Source organism: Ctenopharyngodon idella, chromosome 17 (genome assembly GCF_019924925.1).
Source record: "Ctenopharyngodon idella isolate HZGC_01 chromosome 17, HZGC01, whole genome shotgun sequence".
Taxonomy (NCBI): Eukaryota; Metazoa; Chordata; class Actinopteri; order Cypriniformes; family Xenocyprididae; genus Ctenopharyngodon; species Ctenopharyngodon idella.
In genome coordinates, this window is record NC_067236.1 from 8,442,887 (window position 1) to 8,458,961 (window position 16,075).

At 36.8% G+C, this 16,075-nt stretch overlaps 1 protein-coding gene and 1 long non-coding RNA gene across 5 annotated transcripts in view; one reads left to right on the forward strand and one right to left on the reverse strand.

Annotated features, from left to right (window-relative positions):
• The window catches only part of grid1a (glutamate receptor, ionotropic, delta 1a), a 307,031-nt gene that overhangs the window by 266,389 nt on the left and 24,567 nt on the right, over positions 1 to 16,075 (forward strand). For all 4 annotated transcript variants that reach the window (XM_051868935.1, XM_051868938.1, XM_051868936.1 and 1 more), the window contains 5 exons: positions 843 to 1,004; positions 1,166 to 1,285; positions 11,300 to 11,401; positions 13,660 to 13,857; positions 14,103 to 14,433. In XM_051868935.1, coding sequence (XP_051724895.1) covers positions 843 to 1,004; positions 1,166 to 1,285; positions 11,300 to 11,401; positions 13,660 to 13,857; positions 14,103 to 14,433 — 913 coding nt within the window. The remainder of the gene's footprint in view (positions 1 to 842; positions 1,005 to 1,165; positions 1,286 to 11,299; positions 11,402 to 13,659; positions 13,858 to 14,102; positions 14,434 to 16,075) is intronic.
• The window catches only part of LOC127498962 (uncharacterized), a 425,088-nt gene that overhangs the window by 70,079 nt on the left and 338,934 nt on the right, over positions 1 to 16,075 (reverse strand). The window lies entirely within an intron of this gene.

Below are 16,075 nucleotides of genomic sequence, written 5' to 3' on the forward strand. Positions count from 1 at the left end.
ACTTAATATGTATTGGATTGGTTAATATGTATTGGATGTAAAACAACCTGAAATTTAAGCAATTGTATAGTAAAATTGCTGTCTCCGCTATTTCTTTCCTTTGTGCCATCCAGCACTTCACACTTCATTCTAGTAGGTGGCATAAATTCACATTTTTACGTTGGTATGCCATTAAAAGAACAGAAGAAGCAGGCTAACATATCCGCCAGATATATTATTGTGAGATACGAGGGTCTGTGGCTCTACCATTGGAGAAAGTGTAACGGCTAACTTGGATCACATTACAGCCTTGATGTCATTGAATTTCATTCAGAGTTGTGCGACGGTCAATCACTGTTTGCGTATACCATAGAAATAAATGAGAATTGCTGTAAACTGAATCATACTTGTCACGCAATTGTCTGTGACTTCTCTTAGCATTTTTTTCTGGTGTAAACTCTAAAAATAGATCAATTCAAAATTAATGTTTAAGCGCAAATATGTTAAAGAATAGCTGATAGGCTGTTGATTCATTAAATGATAAGCCTCTCCTCCATTGACATCAATTAAAAAAAAGCGGCCTCTTGTCTCCTTCCCTGTGTACCACAGCATTAGTAGGCATTATGCTTTTTTCGGCTAAGGTTGCAGGCTTACCTTCAAGTGGCTTTGTGTCCGCCACCTACTAGACTGGAGTGTGAAATAATTCATACATGAGCAAATGATGACAGAATTTTCATTTTTGGGAGAACTATCCCTTTAAGATGTTTACATAATCATATGCATTGTCAGGTTATTAACTTGTGTGAGATTACAAATTACATATTTCAAATATAATCACATTTGTTTGGTGTATGTGTCTCTAGGTGTCTAGTTTGTACCTGTACGACAGTGTGCTGATGCTGGCCAATGCCTTCTACCGGAAGTTAGAGGACAGGAAGTGGCACAGCATGGCCAGTCTGAACTGCATGAGGAAGTCAACCAAGCCCTGGAACGGCGGCTGGTCCATGCTGGACACCATCCAAAAGGTCTAAAGTCACTTTACAATTAATCTCACTTACACTTAATTCGCTCTGGTTCAGTTATCTTCAGTTCAGCCTAGTAAAGTTCAATAGTGTTCAATAAAACCAGTCTGGTTTGAATGATGAATTTCTTTCTGAACAGAAGTCTTATTTGTCGTTCTCTTCAGGGACGGATTTCTGGGCTCACTGGTTTAATGGACTTCCGAAGCAATGGAGCGAACTCTCATGTCCAGTTTGAGGTCCTGGGGACCAGTTACAGTGAGACGTTTGGAAAAGATGTAAAGCGGGTGAGTGGAAATCTTGTGGAAGCTATAAATAATGAATGACATAAATTCAGACTATTTTAACAGCACTATTTGGCATGTTATGGGGAAACCCAGCCTGTAATGCAGTGATTTTCCAAAGCTTTCTCATCTTGGTTGTCGCCTTGTTCAGAAAATGTCATTTTATACTAGCGCATGGGACATTTAAGGTATAAAATACAGTAAGTGCCCCCCAAATAGCACAACAGTTAAAATGACAGAACCACCACTGGCGCACTATACGATATGCTGGATACTGTCCTTTATTTTTAAACTCCCCCTCTGGAGATCCTGGATAGACATGCATAGGATTTTGCACCATATTTTGCCATAATGCCATACGATTTTGTTGTTGCTATTCTTACCCAAACTTATTTATTAGCTTCATATTTTACCATTGTCTTTATTTTATTCCATATGATCTGTCCGGAAATGCACACAAACATCTGATACTCTTGCACAGTTAGTGTGTGGATTGTAATATTTTTTACTATTATTAGTATTTATTTAATAGAACTGACTGTTACATGTTTCACTGTTCCATGGCAACAAAGTGGTCTAATAAACCTGGAGCAAGCTATACATTAGCATTCCTATTCATCTAAATGGCTTTATTTCAAAGTTATTGCAGTTGCAGTTATTTAAAATAACATTCAGTTTGGGTTCAGTTCTGGAAACATTGTTTGAACCAGTTGCTTGGTCTCTATATTATTTCACGAAGGTAGGATAGGGTGGTACTTTATTTGTTGATGGTAAATTTGTGTTGATGAAAATAAATGTTGATGGTACTTTATTTATGGTAAAAACTTTTTTTCAAAGCATACTTAGCTATTTGTTTAATACAGCTGTATAATTTTGTAGTTATGGCATCTATCAAAAGGGGCTAAGGTTACCCACCAAAACACTGACCGTGTGCCTAGAGATGAAAGAAAAAATAGTCAAATTCTTTTTTAGAAAAGTCAAATATGTCTGGGTAAGAACAGAGCACCTTTTTGGTGTAGTGTAGTCTGGGATCATTAGCTACTCCCAAAAAAAAAAAGAAAAAAGAAAAGAAATATTTGAGAGGAGAAAAGAAGTGGACTGTAAGCAAGATGAGCGAGACAGACAGATGGACTGAGAAAGAGAGTGACAGAATGATGGGTCCTGCTGTGTTTTAGACATGAAGACACTGATATGGAACGTGGCCAAGATACTTTAACACACACTGACAAATAGCTCAGAGTTCATTAAATTTCACAACAACACACACATTCAAATGTAGCCATCAGAGCTGATGAATCTATCGCTTCTTTCTCTCTCTGTCTGTCTCTAGTTCTCTTTCATCTCTCTGATGCTCAAGCACTCATACGCACATGCTCGCAGGGCAGTGGAAGTGCTTTGCGCCATGTGCGGCTGTGGTCATTAGCAGGGCTGCCGGATCTATCACACACCAAACAATCTCAGTCTTGTTGCCTAGATATTAGTCAGTGTGTGAGTTGAACGCGACCATTCCCTCTGGCAAGTAACACAGAGAGCTAATGACTTTGCATACACACACACACACACACACACACACACACACGTAGCACCCCTACTGTCCGTTACACTGACAGCTAATAAACACACACATGTCCTGCTGCCCATCAGCATGAATATGCATCCTCTGCTCTGATCTCTTCTTAAAATGCACATCACATGATACTCTTCCTTCTGTTTAATCTTTCCACTCTCTTCTCTCCATTCCTCATTTTATTTTATTTTGTTTATTTTAACATATAGGCATGTTACTATAAAATGCAACTCACAGTCTAAAAATTCCGGTATACTTGACATCAAATTTTCACTTAAAATTGCTGAAAATACAAAAATTAAAATTGTTGAAAAACAAAAAGATAAAATTCTTATTCATTCTTAGTCTTCTTTCTCACAAATTTCACAACAGTAACACTGTATTTAATGATGTAAAAAGAAATTTCAGAAATAATATGAGATCATTAAAAAACACAGAGCTGGCATTTCTGATTTTCAAGCAGACCCAAAAAAAAAAAAAAAAATTCCCACAAATGACTAATCAATATGAACTGAGCTGTGCAGACACACTGAGAAGTTGGCCTGACAACCCAACGCATGATATAGAGCAAAGAAATGTGTCTAGTATAGTGGATATTTGGAATGAGGAGGTTATTTTTCAGCCAGACGTTGAGAGGAATCTAACTCCATAATGAAGATGGAGATGCTATTCTCTCTCTCTCTCCTCTCATTCTCACCAATTCCATCTGTGTCTCCCCCGCTCTCTTTCTTTTAATCTTCTCTTTTCATTAAATTGTCTCATATGGTGTAATCCAGAATGGGAAGCCGAGCATCTTACACAAGATGGATCCGCTCCCAGTCCTGCTCAGAGCAGTTTAGCCCAACATCTTCATGTGGGGAGCAGGTGCTGAGAAGAGAAACCTCTGAAAGGTTGACGAACTTGACAAGCCACTGACTTAATAAATCTGAATGAATAGTTTAGTGATATCATATTGGCAGTGATGTTAGATGGATTAATTCAGTTCTGATGCATTATTCAGATTGACAGTGAGAGGCAGGACATTTTTAGTGAACTAGATTAATTCAGCAACTTAAAGGGTTAGTTCACCCAAAAATGAAAATTCTGTCATTAATTACTCACCCTCATGTCATTCCACACCCATAAGACCTTCGTTCATCTTCAGAACACAAATTAAGATATGTTTAATGAAATCCGATGGCTCAGTGAGGCCTGCACTGCCAGCAAAACAATTAACACTTTCAGTGCCCAGAAAGCTACTAAAGATGTATTTAAAACAGTTCATGTGACTACAGTGGTTCAACCTTAATGTTATAAAGTGACGAGAATACTTTTTGTGCGCCAAATAACAAATAATGACTTTATTCAACAATATCTAGTGATGGGCGATTTCAAAACACTGCTTCATGAAGCTTCAAAGCTTTACGAATCTTTTGATTCGAATCAGTAGTTCAGAGCGCGTATCAAACTGCCAAAGTCATGCCCCCCAGTGGTGAACCATTGAAATTCCGAAACACTTATGATGTAACGAAGCCTTGTTTACTGAAATCACGTGACTTTGGCAGTTTGATACATGATTCATTAAGCTTCGAAGCTTCATGAAGCAGTGTTTTAAAATCACTAGATATTGTTGGATAAAGTTTTTATTTGTTTTTTTGGCGCACAAAAAGTATTCTGGTCGCTTCATAACATTAAGGTTGAACCACTGTAGTCACATGAACTGTTTTAAATATGTCTTTAGTAGCTTTATGGGCATTGAAAGTGTTCATTGATTTGCTGACAATGCAGGCCTCGCTGAGCCATCGGATTTTATCAAAAATATCTTAATTTGTGTTCCGAAGCTGAATGAGGTCTTACAGGTGTGGAACGACATGAGGGTGAGTAATTAATGATGACAGAATTTTCATTTTTGGGTGAACTAACCCTTTAATCATTTTAATAAACAAGAAAATGAAGGGAGGGAGAGAAGGACAGACGAAACAAATAGCAAGTCAGACTAGGCAGACACTGTCACTTTGTCCTGCACATGCTACTAAAAGATAAGGCCAAAGTGAAAGCAACACACATGATCTCATGCCTGATCTTTGTGAGTGACGTCAGGCTAAAATTGGGTCTCTTGAGCAACACGGTGTATTGTGTTTGAGTCTAGCCGAGCCAACCGTGGGTGACCTCTGCACAATTGCCTGAGCAGTTCCCATGGCAATAGGTTGACTGGGGGTTGCAGGTGAATCTGGAAGGGAAAAAAAAGCCTTAATGAGTCTCTGTCCACCTCTGTAAGAATCTCGTGACAAGAGGCATACAGCTGACCTCAGGGGTCTCAGAGGACGCTTGTGCCTTAGTTTGAGAAAAAGCAGGGCAAAACCTGAAATGCTCTTTATTTATCTAGCACATAATATGCAGTAACACCATATATGCAGTATAGTCATTATTTTTCTCTCTTTTCTGTGTCTGCTTAATGCTTCCCACCTGGGTTTTTTTTTTTTTTTTCTATTGTTCAGTCTGTTCATTTACTGACAGAAGTACAGCTCCACAAAACCATATTTAAAAGCTTTAGATATACTGTTCATAGTATACCTGAAATAGCATGCAGATTAATTCACAGGCTTTTAACAGGAATAGAGACTAATGGATGGCCTTGATAAACCATTTATATTAGGTTCCAACTTAGATAATAATAGATTATACCTATTTAATAACAGGTTATACATATATGTATTTCCTCTGCCAATCAGATTTGACATCCTTTGTCAGTCCTGCCGTAATGAAATCCATTTCAGGCGTACATTACTGTTCAAAAGCTTGAGGTCAGTAAGATTATTTTATTTTATTTTATTTGTAAGTAATGAATGCTTTTTTCAGCAAGGATGTATTAAATTGATCACAAATGTTACAAAAGATTTGTATTTCAAATAAACACATTTCTGTTCATCAGTATGTCACAGTTCACACAAAAATATTTCTTGTGCAGCAAAACAGCATATTAGAATGATTTCTGAAGGATCATGTGACACTGAAGACTGGAGTAATGGCTACGGAAAATTCTGCTTTGCATTACAGGAATAAATTACATTTTAAAATATCTTAAAGCATAAAACAATTATTTTAAATTGTAAAAATATTTCACAATATTGCTGTTTTGGTAACACTTTAATATAGGGAACACATATTCACTATTAACTATGACTTTTTCTTCAATAAACTCCTAATTTACTGCTTATTAATAGTTAGTAAGGTGGTTGTTAAGTTTAGGTATTGGGTAGGATTAAAATGTAGAATAAGGTCATGCAGAATAAGGCATTAATATGTGCTTAATAAGTATTAATAAACAGCCAATATTCTAGTACTATGCATGCTAATAAGCAACTAGTTAAAAGACCCTAAGATAAAGTGTTACCGCTGTTTTGCTGTATTTTTGATCAAATCTAAAATGATTCTTGATAAAAAAAAAAAAATGCAACTATTTTGATTTTACAAATTCTGCAAGAGATTCTGTAAAAGTATGTCCACTGTAGATGGATTGACTAAAGTTTGTTTTTCTTTTCAACAGATAAACAGTCCTGTATAAATTGATAGTAATAACACAGTTTTAGTTCTTTATCTCTATATAGCGAAAAAGCTGCTGATACAATTCCAGTTTAAAATAGATCTCATAGAGTAAATAGTCAAGAATTGTAACAATCTAAATATTTCAAACAATGATATATCCATCATAATCTGTTTAAATTGGCTCAGTGAGTTGAATAAAAAGCAGCACATTTGTGACAGATATTTTTTTCTGTGTATTTTGATAGTGTGATGATGCAGAGAAGAGGTGAATTTATCACTTATGAGAGTGAGAGTCTCATTTGATTTGATGAATGGTAATGAGTTTCTCTCACAGACTCAATAAAGAGGCCAAAAGACATCCCGCTCTCTCTCTTTCACTTACCAATCACAGAAACAGCAGCTTGCAGAATCATAAAAATTCAACAGCTTCATGCGAAAAGAACTTTTAGCTTCATATTTGCACCTTAAAAGCCTCTCTCTCTCTCTCTCTCTCTCTCTGTCTCTCTCTCTCTCTCTCTCTCTCCGTTGCTCTGCACGACTCTGTCTCTCATACTGTTTCCTACTGTACGGTATTGTTTGTGTGTAATCCTCTCTCTCTGGCTCTTTGTTCCTCTGCCTCTTTCCACTATGTGCTCTCAAGTAGAGACATCAGCTCTCCAAGTCACAAACTATAAAAGCTGTAAACTTCTGCCACACAGACCTTTAGTCTTGACAAAATGTTCATGTCTTCACAGGCGAGATTCTGGTTGACTTGTAGCACTAATATCACAAACAAGAGATGAAAAGAATGAGAGGCTAGAAACAGCACAAACCAGCTCAGTGTCTGCCAGTACAAAGCGGCCGACACAACACTCAGCAAAGAGTAAAGACAGTCAGAGATGTATTATGTAAATGCTGAAAAAAGGACTACTGAAGCCCTGATTTCAGCTTGGTGTCTGTGAACAGGATGCTTCATTCATATTGGAGTAGGAGGGGTTTTGTTGATGTTAATGGGCTTTCTGTCAAAGTAAATACTGGGTACTGTGACAATACTCATCTATTATGAATATTTGCTCCTATGGTTAAAGGAATTGTTGACTTAAAAATGGCAGTTATTTTGTTTTCTCACCTTCATGTCATTTCTATTTAAGCCATAATTCTACAACATTTCTTCTTTTGTGTTTCATGTCATGCAGGGTTTGAACAACATGAGGGTGAGTAAATAATGACAGAAAGACATTTTGGGGGTAATTGTTGCTTTAAGAGACACATGACACTGAATTTTAGTAAGTATGATTCTGCACACACTTGCAGATGATAGAGAACTCTTTTGTTCTGTGGCATAGATCTGGCTTTCAAGTGTTCACTGACAGAACATCTCCAGTGGACAAGCCATTGCTCTCTTATCTCTGTCAACACCAACCCACATGATTAACTATTTAACAGCAGGCAAAAGCTAAAAGAGAAAATTTGGGGGAAAATAAAGAATAAAACCCCCTTTCAAAAACAGGGCAGAGAGAGAAGATGGAGGATTTTTTTCAGCTTACTGAAGTATGTATGACAGAAGAAATCTCATCCTTACAGCTCTCTGAAGGCAGCTGAACAACTATAATTTCTGATTTAGCTTCAGTCCAAAGTAAGACTACAGCACTTGATTAAATCACACTATTCACAAATCAATCTCAACATAGTATGGCAAAATATCTTCAATTTAAAAAAAGAAAACTGTGATAATCCCATACCGCGGAGCCAAATTGGCAGAGGTGAGACCAGACACACTATTGCGAATATGATATTGCTTTTACACAACAGTTCAATAAACAAGAAGTTAACATTAAGTCACTTAGATTTTAGATACAATATTGCCAGTTACTTTGTCTATTTTTGCTCTGTCAATGAAAAAAAGATCCAAATAAAGTTGAATCAACTTTGTTGCGCATCTCATAGCAACACAGTGTCGTTTCATTCCTGAAAGTGTTTAAACAAATCGCCTATATGAATGATTAAATAACTCGCTTATAAAGACATTAACTTGTTTCATTCCTTGAATTATCATTTTTATTAATGAATCACTTGAATGAATGATTCGGAGGACTTACCCATAAAGACAGTCCCTTGTTTCATTCCTGAATGATTCAGTGTTTTTTAATTAATCGCTTGAGGGAGTGATTCAATGGCTCGCTCGTAAAGAAAAGTTTCTGAACAAATCACTTGAGTAAATGATTCAAATGAATCTCTTATAAAGACTTGTCTTTCTTGTCTTTTATTGCGACCTACAGGTGTAACCTGCAGTAAGAGATACTTTTAATGCACTAAACAAAGAGAAAATGCTAAAAGGATTTAATAAAATAAGCATTTGATGATTTAAAAATCCTAGCAAGTTATCATGCCATTGTTTCTCTTTCATTCTTTATTTCTCTATTCTTCCTGATTTTATCATATTAAATAGTTATATCTTGCTCGTAAAGCTTTCTGAACTGAACCTGCTATTACGGATGAAGTAGGGGCTATTATTATGAGAGGGACTGTGTATTGGGCGCAACAGTGAAGATATATGACACATGTCATTAGGGCAGGTGCTATACTGTAAGTCTCTGTCATCCTGTCACTCACAAAGGACCGTGGGGTCAAACGCTGGCCAGACAAGAGACAAGCATGATTTCAGGGTCAGAGTTTCTTCTTTTCAAAATGTTGGTGCAGTGGTCTGCTGAATTAATCTCAGTGGAAGAACGGATCTGGTGGGATATTGGGATTATGATGAATGGCACTGAAGTTAAAGATAGATACATCATGGCTTTCATCTTGAAGTGAGCCACTGTGTTTTACAGAAGCGCTGTCACTGCTTGTGGGGGGAGAATATAAGCAGTTTCCTATTGTCATTTCTACACTGGCTCAGTGACTGGCTAATATGCTGCTAATGTGATGACTCATAATCAGGATAATACCTACAAAGCTGGAAATAGTGTTTGTTCGTGGATTAATATAGAGATACTGAAATAGAATTCTTACAGAAATCTATACTGCCCAGCCAAAAAACAAAAAAAAGTCACTGTTTGAATTTAAATAGCCAAATGCTTAAGAGTCTATGATTGGATCATTATTACAGTTTGACCAGAAAGACTCAGAGGGCAGGTGAACATTTGCTTAGTATTTATTCCATAAAGTATTAACAGATGGTAGTGAGCTACAATGATTCATGTTTAGTTCCATAGATAATTTCTTTGGCGTAGGCCCCGTCCTTAGTCCAAAGGATGCGGGGGATGCAGATTCTGCTGAACCTGTCTGAAGACGAAGGCAGGGGCGGAGCCTACCCCCGATGGATGGACAGGGCCAGCCTGGTGGTGGTGGGGAGGATGGAGGGGAACGTCAGGGTCATCAACTGCGAACATGAAACAGAGAATTCAATGCTTATATACTCCAGGTGTCAAGCAGTGATTGACCAGACCTATTAGTATGAATGAATGTTGTGGCATTAAAGTCTTCCTGGTAGAACTTACGCTAAAGCTCTCATTGATTATTATGTTTCTAGCATGTTATATGTTTGGCAAAAGAGTATGTAGCTTTTCATGTAGGAAGACGTATCATGGCCATATTCCAGGATGACAATGTCAAGATTCATCAGGTTCAAACTGTAAAAGAATGGATGGGATGGAGCATGAAGAATCATTTTCACACATGAATTGGCACCTCTGATTCCAGACCTTAAATTCATTGAAAGTCTTTGGGATGTGCTGGAGTAGACTTTACAGAGTGCTTGACTCTTGCATTGTCAATACAAGATCTTGACCAAAAATTGACACACCTTGGTAACACTTTATTTTAGGGTCTTTTAACTAGTTGCTTATTAGCATGCATATTACTATAATATTGGCTGTTTATTAGTAATTATTAAACACATATTAATGCCTTATTCTGCTTGACCTTATTCTACATTCTTAATCCTATCCAATACCTTAACTTAACAACTACCTTACTAACTATTAATAAGCAGTAAATTAGGAGTTTATTGAGGGAAAATTCGTAGTTAATAGTGAATATGTGTTCCCTATACTAAAGTGTTACCCACCTCTTGATGGAAATATGGAAATAACATTGCAACAGTAGGAAAGAGATAGGAAACATTAGGAGAGAAAAAAGTGTGCCCACAAGGCTATGGCTCCATCAACATCATCATAATATTTCCATACAAAATTTGGTTGATTTATTTTTTTTTATTTTATATATATATATATATATATATATATATATATATATATATATATATATATTAATGTGCTTATTTTGTGACTTAAAACAAGATGATGTGCATTTCAAAAAAACAAAATATTACAGTACACTTACATTTCATATTTAGATTTTTATTGTTATTGATGTTAATTTTGTTTTCAGCTGCATCACAGTTCAGCTTTAAGGCCTTCTGAACTTAAGACACATTGTTCTTTTTTGTATTGTTTTCTGCTTTATTGCATTTTCTGTGTTGATATTGGCTCTAATCAACAGCCTGCATATCGACAACGCATATCGACAAAAAGCAGTGTGTGTGTCTGCGTCTGCGCTTGGAACTGTGTTCCATATTGGTTTTAAAAGAGAAGAGGAAAATGTGACAGCTGTTGCCTAGGTGACCACTTTGCACGCTTACATGACCATTTTCACCTGGGCATGTAACAAAAGCACAAATAGCCAAACCCCTGAGATGAATCCTGAAAGAGCTGCTGATTTGTGCTCAATGGTGAGGGGTCTATCATAGACAAATTAGTGTTTGGGGACAATAACTCAGGTCGTGTAAGGTCATCCCTGGCTTTCAGCAGCTGTCCAATTCCTCCTGAATACTCTTTTTTTTTTTTTTCTCTCTCTCTCTCTCTCTCTACATCTCCCTTTTCTTTGCAATCATTTCTGCCATCTCAAACTTGATCAAAGCTCAATCACAACCTCTTTCTGTCTTCCAGCTGGCGACATGGGACTCTGATCGTGGGCTAAATGGCAGTCTGAGGGAGAACCGGGCCGAGCATGGCATGCAGGGAGTTACTCTGAAAGTGGTGACTTTACTGGTGCGTATTTCAGTGCATCTGATTCAACTCCCTGTAGGTCCAATCATTGTCTTACTGATGTCAGGTTACTGTACAGTCACTGTAAAATAAAAAGCATGACATGATTAATAAGTAGGACAAGTTCCTGGAACAGCAGTTCCTGTCAAACAATAATTTCCCCTCCCCCTATAATGGATTAATAATGAAAGAATGTAGTTTAAGCCACTAACCTCATTCCTAAGCTTAAATCTGACTCTTAAATAGGAATGTCATTCCAGGGCCAGCAAGGATAGTGATGCTCTAGTCAGTTCCCTGCAGGTAATGATTGGATGGAGGAATGTTATTATAGAAATAACAAGAAATGTTTTTACTTGTTTAAATGATGTGAAATGCAGAGAAACATTCCAGTATCATTTTAGAGTGTCATCACAGATTAAAAGGACAGTGTATCATGAAAGAAAACATGTCTTTTTTCCTGAGTTGCCATCACAGGCTGCATGCAATAACATACACCAGGACCAGAGTAGTCCAATTCATGAACAAATAACTCAAATAAGATAATCAAAAACATATAGTGCAACGATTGTAGTTCTATTCATAAACACATGATTCTTATGATCTGAAACTTTTAATGAATCGTTCAAAAAGTCTAACAAACTTTCTATACTTTTATGGAAGATTATTTCTTAGTATACTTGAGTTTATAATTTTATAATAATTTCTTTGTTATAATAACAAGAGATGCAATTTTAAAATGTATGACCAAATGTGTAAAAAAAAATCAAGTAAAATTTAATCGAAATCAGAACTGAATTGAGAGCTCAAGTCAGGAAATGTGTTGCTTTAATATATCATGGCTCACAATCACATTAATTTTTATAGTTGTCATAAACAGTATATGTTTCCACATGGTTGTGCTGTGTGGTTTTTGTCTTTTCTCTCATCAGACATCAGTACTTTAGTCATGCAGACTCTTGATGGTTTTCGCCAGGGATTCCTTTGGTGTTTGCTCTTTATTTATTCTCCAGTCTATCACTGTTGTGCTCTCTCTGAATACTATTACAGTTCACTAGCTTGAGCCTCAGATATTTCAACCATCTGTGTTTGAGTGCACAGGGCCTGTTTCACAAACAGTCAATCTTGTTTGGTGGCAATATACCTTACTGCAAATTGCCCAGGTGAATTTAGAGAGGTAATTTCTGTCTGATGAGGCATTGCACGCTTCCCTGGCCACGGTGTAACAGGTCAGCTGAAACACTTCATTTAGATTAACCTGAGACCAAAGGGTCCCAGCTGTCACTAGTAAAAGTGTCACGTCAGCCGATGCTTTGAATGTGACAGAGAGCCGATCTGACCACAAGTCACGACCTGAACAGACGGATTCACCACAGAAATAAGGTTCACAATCAATATTAAATCTTTTATTTGCAGAAGTATGTCCAAATATATTAGTCAGACTGTTCTCTGCTTCCCCTTCAAATGAATAAATGATAAGATTCAGTCTAAATCTGTCTGACACTAACGCCAAATAATGGCAATGTCAGCTTTTAGGCCTGTCCATTACTGTCAAGATGTTGTGAGAGATATATATGAATTGTGGGAAAATAAGACTCAGAAATGTTTGAAAACCTCTACAAATGAATCCTCTTGTATATACTGAGAATAAGATCAACCACAAAGTGTGAGACTGTTCAAAAGTTTGGGTTTAGTACAATATTTTATTTTTTAAAGAAAGAGATTAATACTTTTCAGCAAGAATGCATTAAATTGATCAAAAGTTACAGTAAAGACATTTGTAATGCTACAAAAGATTTCTATTTCAAAATTCTTTTGAACTTTCTATGCACCAAAGAATCCCGCAAAAATATTAAGTAGCACAACATAATGAGAACCACCAAATCAGCATATTTGTATGATTTCTCGAAGATCATTTTACACTGAAGACTAAAGTAATGATGGTGAAAATTCAGCTTTGCATTACAGGAATAAAAATATATTAAAATAGAATAGACTTATATTTATTCTAAGTTTTTACTGTATTCTTGATCAAATAAACACAGCCTTGGTAAGCATACAGACTTAAAAAAAAAAAAAAAAAATTTTTAAATCTTACCAACCCCAAACTTTTGAACAGTAGTGAATGTGAACAAGCAAGCAGTAAAAGCATTTGTGTCCTCTCATATCTGCTTAATTTAGTTCTAAATCAGGTTACCAAGGTGTAAAATAAATAAATAAATAAGTGATTCAAATAAAGCCCTAATTTTCTCTGTTGTCTTCAGGAGGAGCCCTTCGTAATGGTGGCAGAAAACATTCTAGGTCAGCCCAAAAGATATAAGGGGTTTTCCATAGATGTTCTGGATGCCCTGGCCAAAATTCTGGGCTTTAAGTATGAAATGTATCAGGTGGCTGATGGTAAATATGGATCTCCTCAGGCCAATGGGTCTTGGAACGGAATGATTGGAGAGCTAATTGGAAAGGTGAGCTTCACATACATAAAGACTGGTTTGTGTGTATGATTTGTGTAAATTAATATATAGTGTTTGTTTGTTTGTTTTTTGTTTTGTTGTCCTTTTTTTTTGTTATGCACAGCTGCATATTTATATTAGTCAGTGTTAATAGTTGTGAAGGCATTGCATTTTAATTTCAAATTCACTTTCTTGTCATTTATACAGCCAGACATCACTTTTTATTGTTAACATATTCAACATGCGTTATTTTTTAGAGGGCAGATGTGGCTATTTCAGCCATCACCATCACTCCGGAACGAGAGAACGTGGTGGACTTCAGTAAACGCTATCTGGATTATTCTGTGGGAATCCTGATGACTAAAACAGAAGAGAGACTCAACATCTTCTCCTTGCTGGCACCGTTTGACCTGGCGGTGTGGGCCTGCATTGCTGCTGCCATTCCTGTGGTGGGTGTCATGGTCTTTCTGCTCCGACGCGTCCAGTCTGTCCGCTCCCAGAATCCTCCTGGGCCCCACCAGCCTGCTTCTGTCACGACGTCCTTCCAAAGTGCCATCTGGATCGTCTACGGAGCCTTTGTACAGCAAGGTGAGCTGGGTCACGTCACATGAACATGAGGGATGAGGTATTGCTGAATAATCAGCTCACCTGGATGGTGCAATCAGTTGCTGACATTCTATTCTGCAGGAACACACGTAGTACAGCGATTTAATATTTTTATTTAAGGAAAATATCTTTTCAGCAGAATATATAATTCTTCAAATGTTTAAGTACAATTTACAGCACCAGAGACAATCCCTAGAGTCACACATTTTGACTGTTTGACAAAATATATTATTCCATAGGAATTCTGCAACTCGCTATTGAAAGCTGCATATATCTAAAGATACCAATAAAGGGAGTGTGTTTGGTTGACATTTCAAAAAAATGGCTGCACTTTTCTGTTCTGCATACTCTCTGTATCTTGTCAACACCAGCCCGACTCTAAGTGTCTTTGCACTTTCAGATTTTGAAACTTAGACCAAGATACAAGTAATTGACAACAGTTGTTAAATGACATTTACAGTTTTTTTTCAACAGCTGTTTTGCCTATTTGTAATTATAATCCCTGGACCCATCATTTGATAATGAAACGCACATGGCAAGTGATTATGAAAATAGGCTTGCATTTGTGTCACCTTCTTAAATAAACATTTACTGTCAGGAAGGACAGCCATATAGTGCGGGTGCAGGCGATCATGTGTGTGACACTCATGTGTGTGTGGGTTGAGAGAGAATAAAATAATTTGCGGGACTCCCGTAAAATAGGAATATCTAAAAACAAATAAATTGTTATTCATCTATTGCACAAAAGCAACAAGAGCAACTAAAACAAAATAAAAATGATTTACAGGTGCAAGCATAGGCTGAGCTTAGCCGCCTTCTTCCTACTGCTGCTTCTGATTGCCATAACTACTGGCCCATAACTACTGGTCTAGGATCAGTTTTCTCCATAGTAATACCACATATCTGTTGAGTTCTTGAACGCAATGGCCAATCAGAGGTGTTTAAACACAAAGGCGTTGGTCAAAACGCATTTGTTCAGTGTGGAGTTCTGCATGCTCGCAAATCATTTTATTATAACAAACAAAGTGATACGATGTAAATAATGATGTACCTAGACAGCTTCATTGATTTAAACGGAACTTTGTGAGATCACAATTAAGTAAAATGAGTGACAGCCTTTTAGTGATTATAAAGGGGTGCTCCCCTTTGCACGGTTTGTGCCATGCCAAATCACACATGCAGTAGCCTATGCTTGCTTTCCTGGTAAAATTAACAGTGGTTTGTGAATGTAGATACTTTAATAACAAATAGTTTATTGTTTATGCTGGGATATGTAGGTTGTGGCTAGGCAACACGTAACTTGAAACTATTTCATGGAAATTTCATGGACATACTGAAAAAAAATCTATGTATATGCTTACCTGCGGGCTTTTGTGGGTGGCAGTGGGACGAAACTTGAATGTTGTGGGTGGGAGCAAAAAAAGAAGGGAAAAAAAGGAAGAAATTCATACAGGTTTGGAACAACATGAGGGTGAGAAAATTATGACATAATTGTCATTTTTGTATGAACTGTTCCTTTAAAAGAACAGTGTTCACTTTTCAATGTTTTATTGTTGTGCACCATTATTCCTCTCTAAACTACTATTCTAAAGTTTGGGGTCAGTAAGATTTTTATTTTATTTTT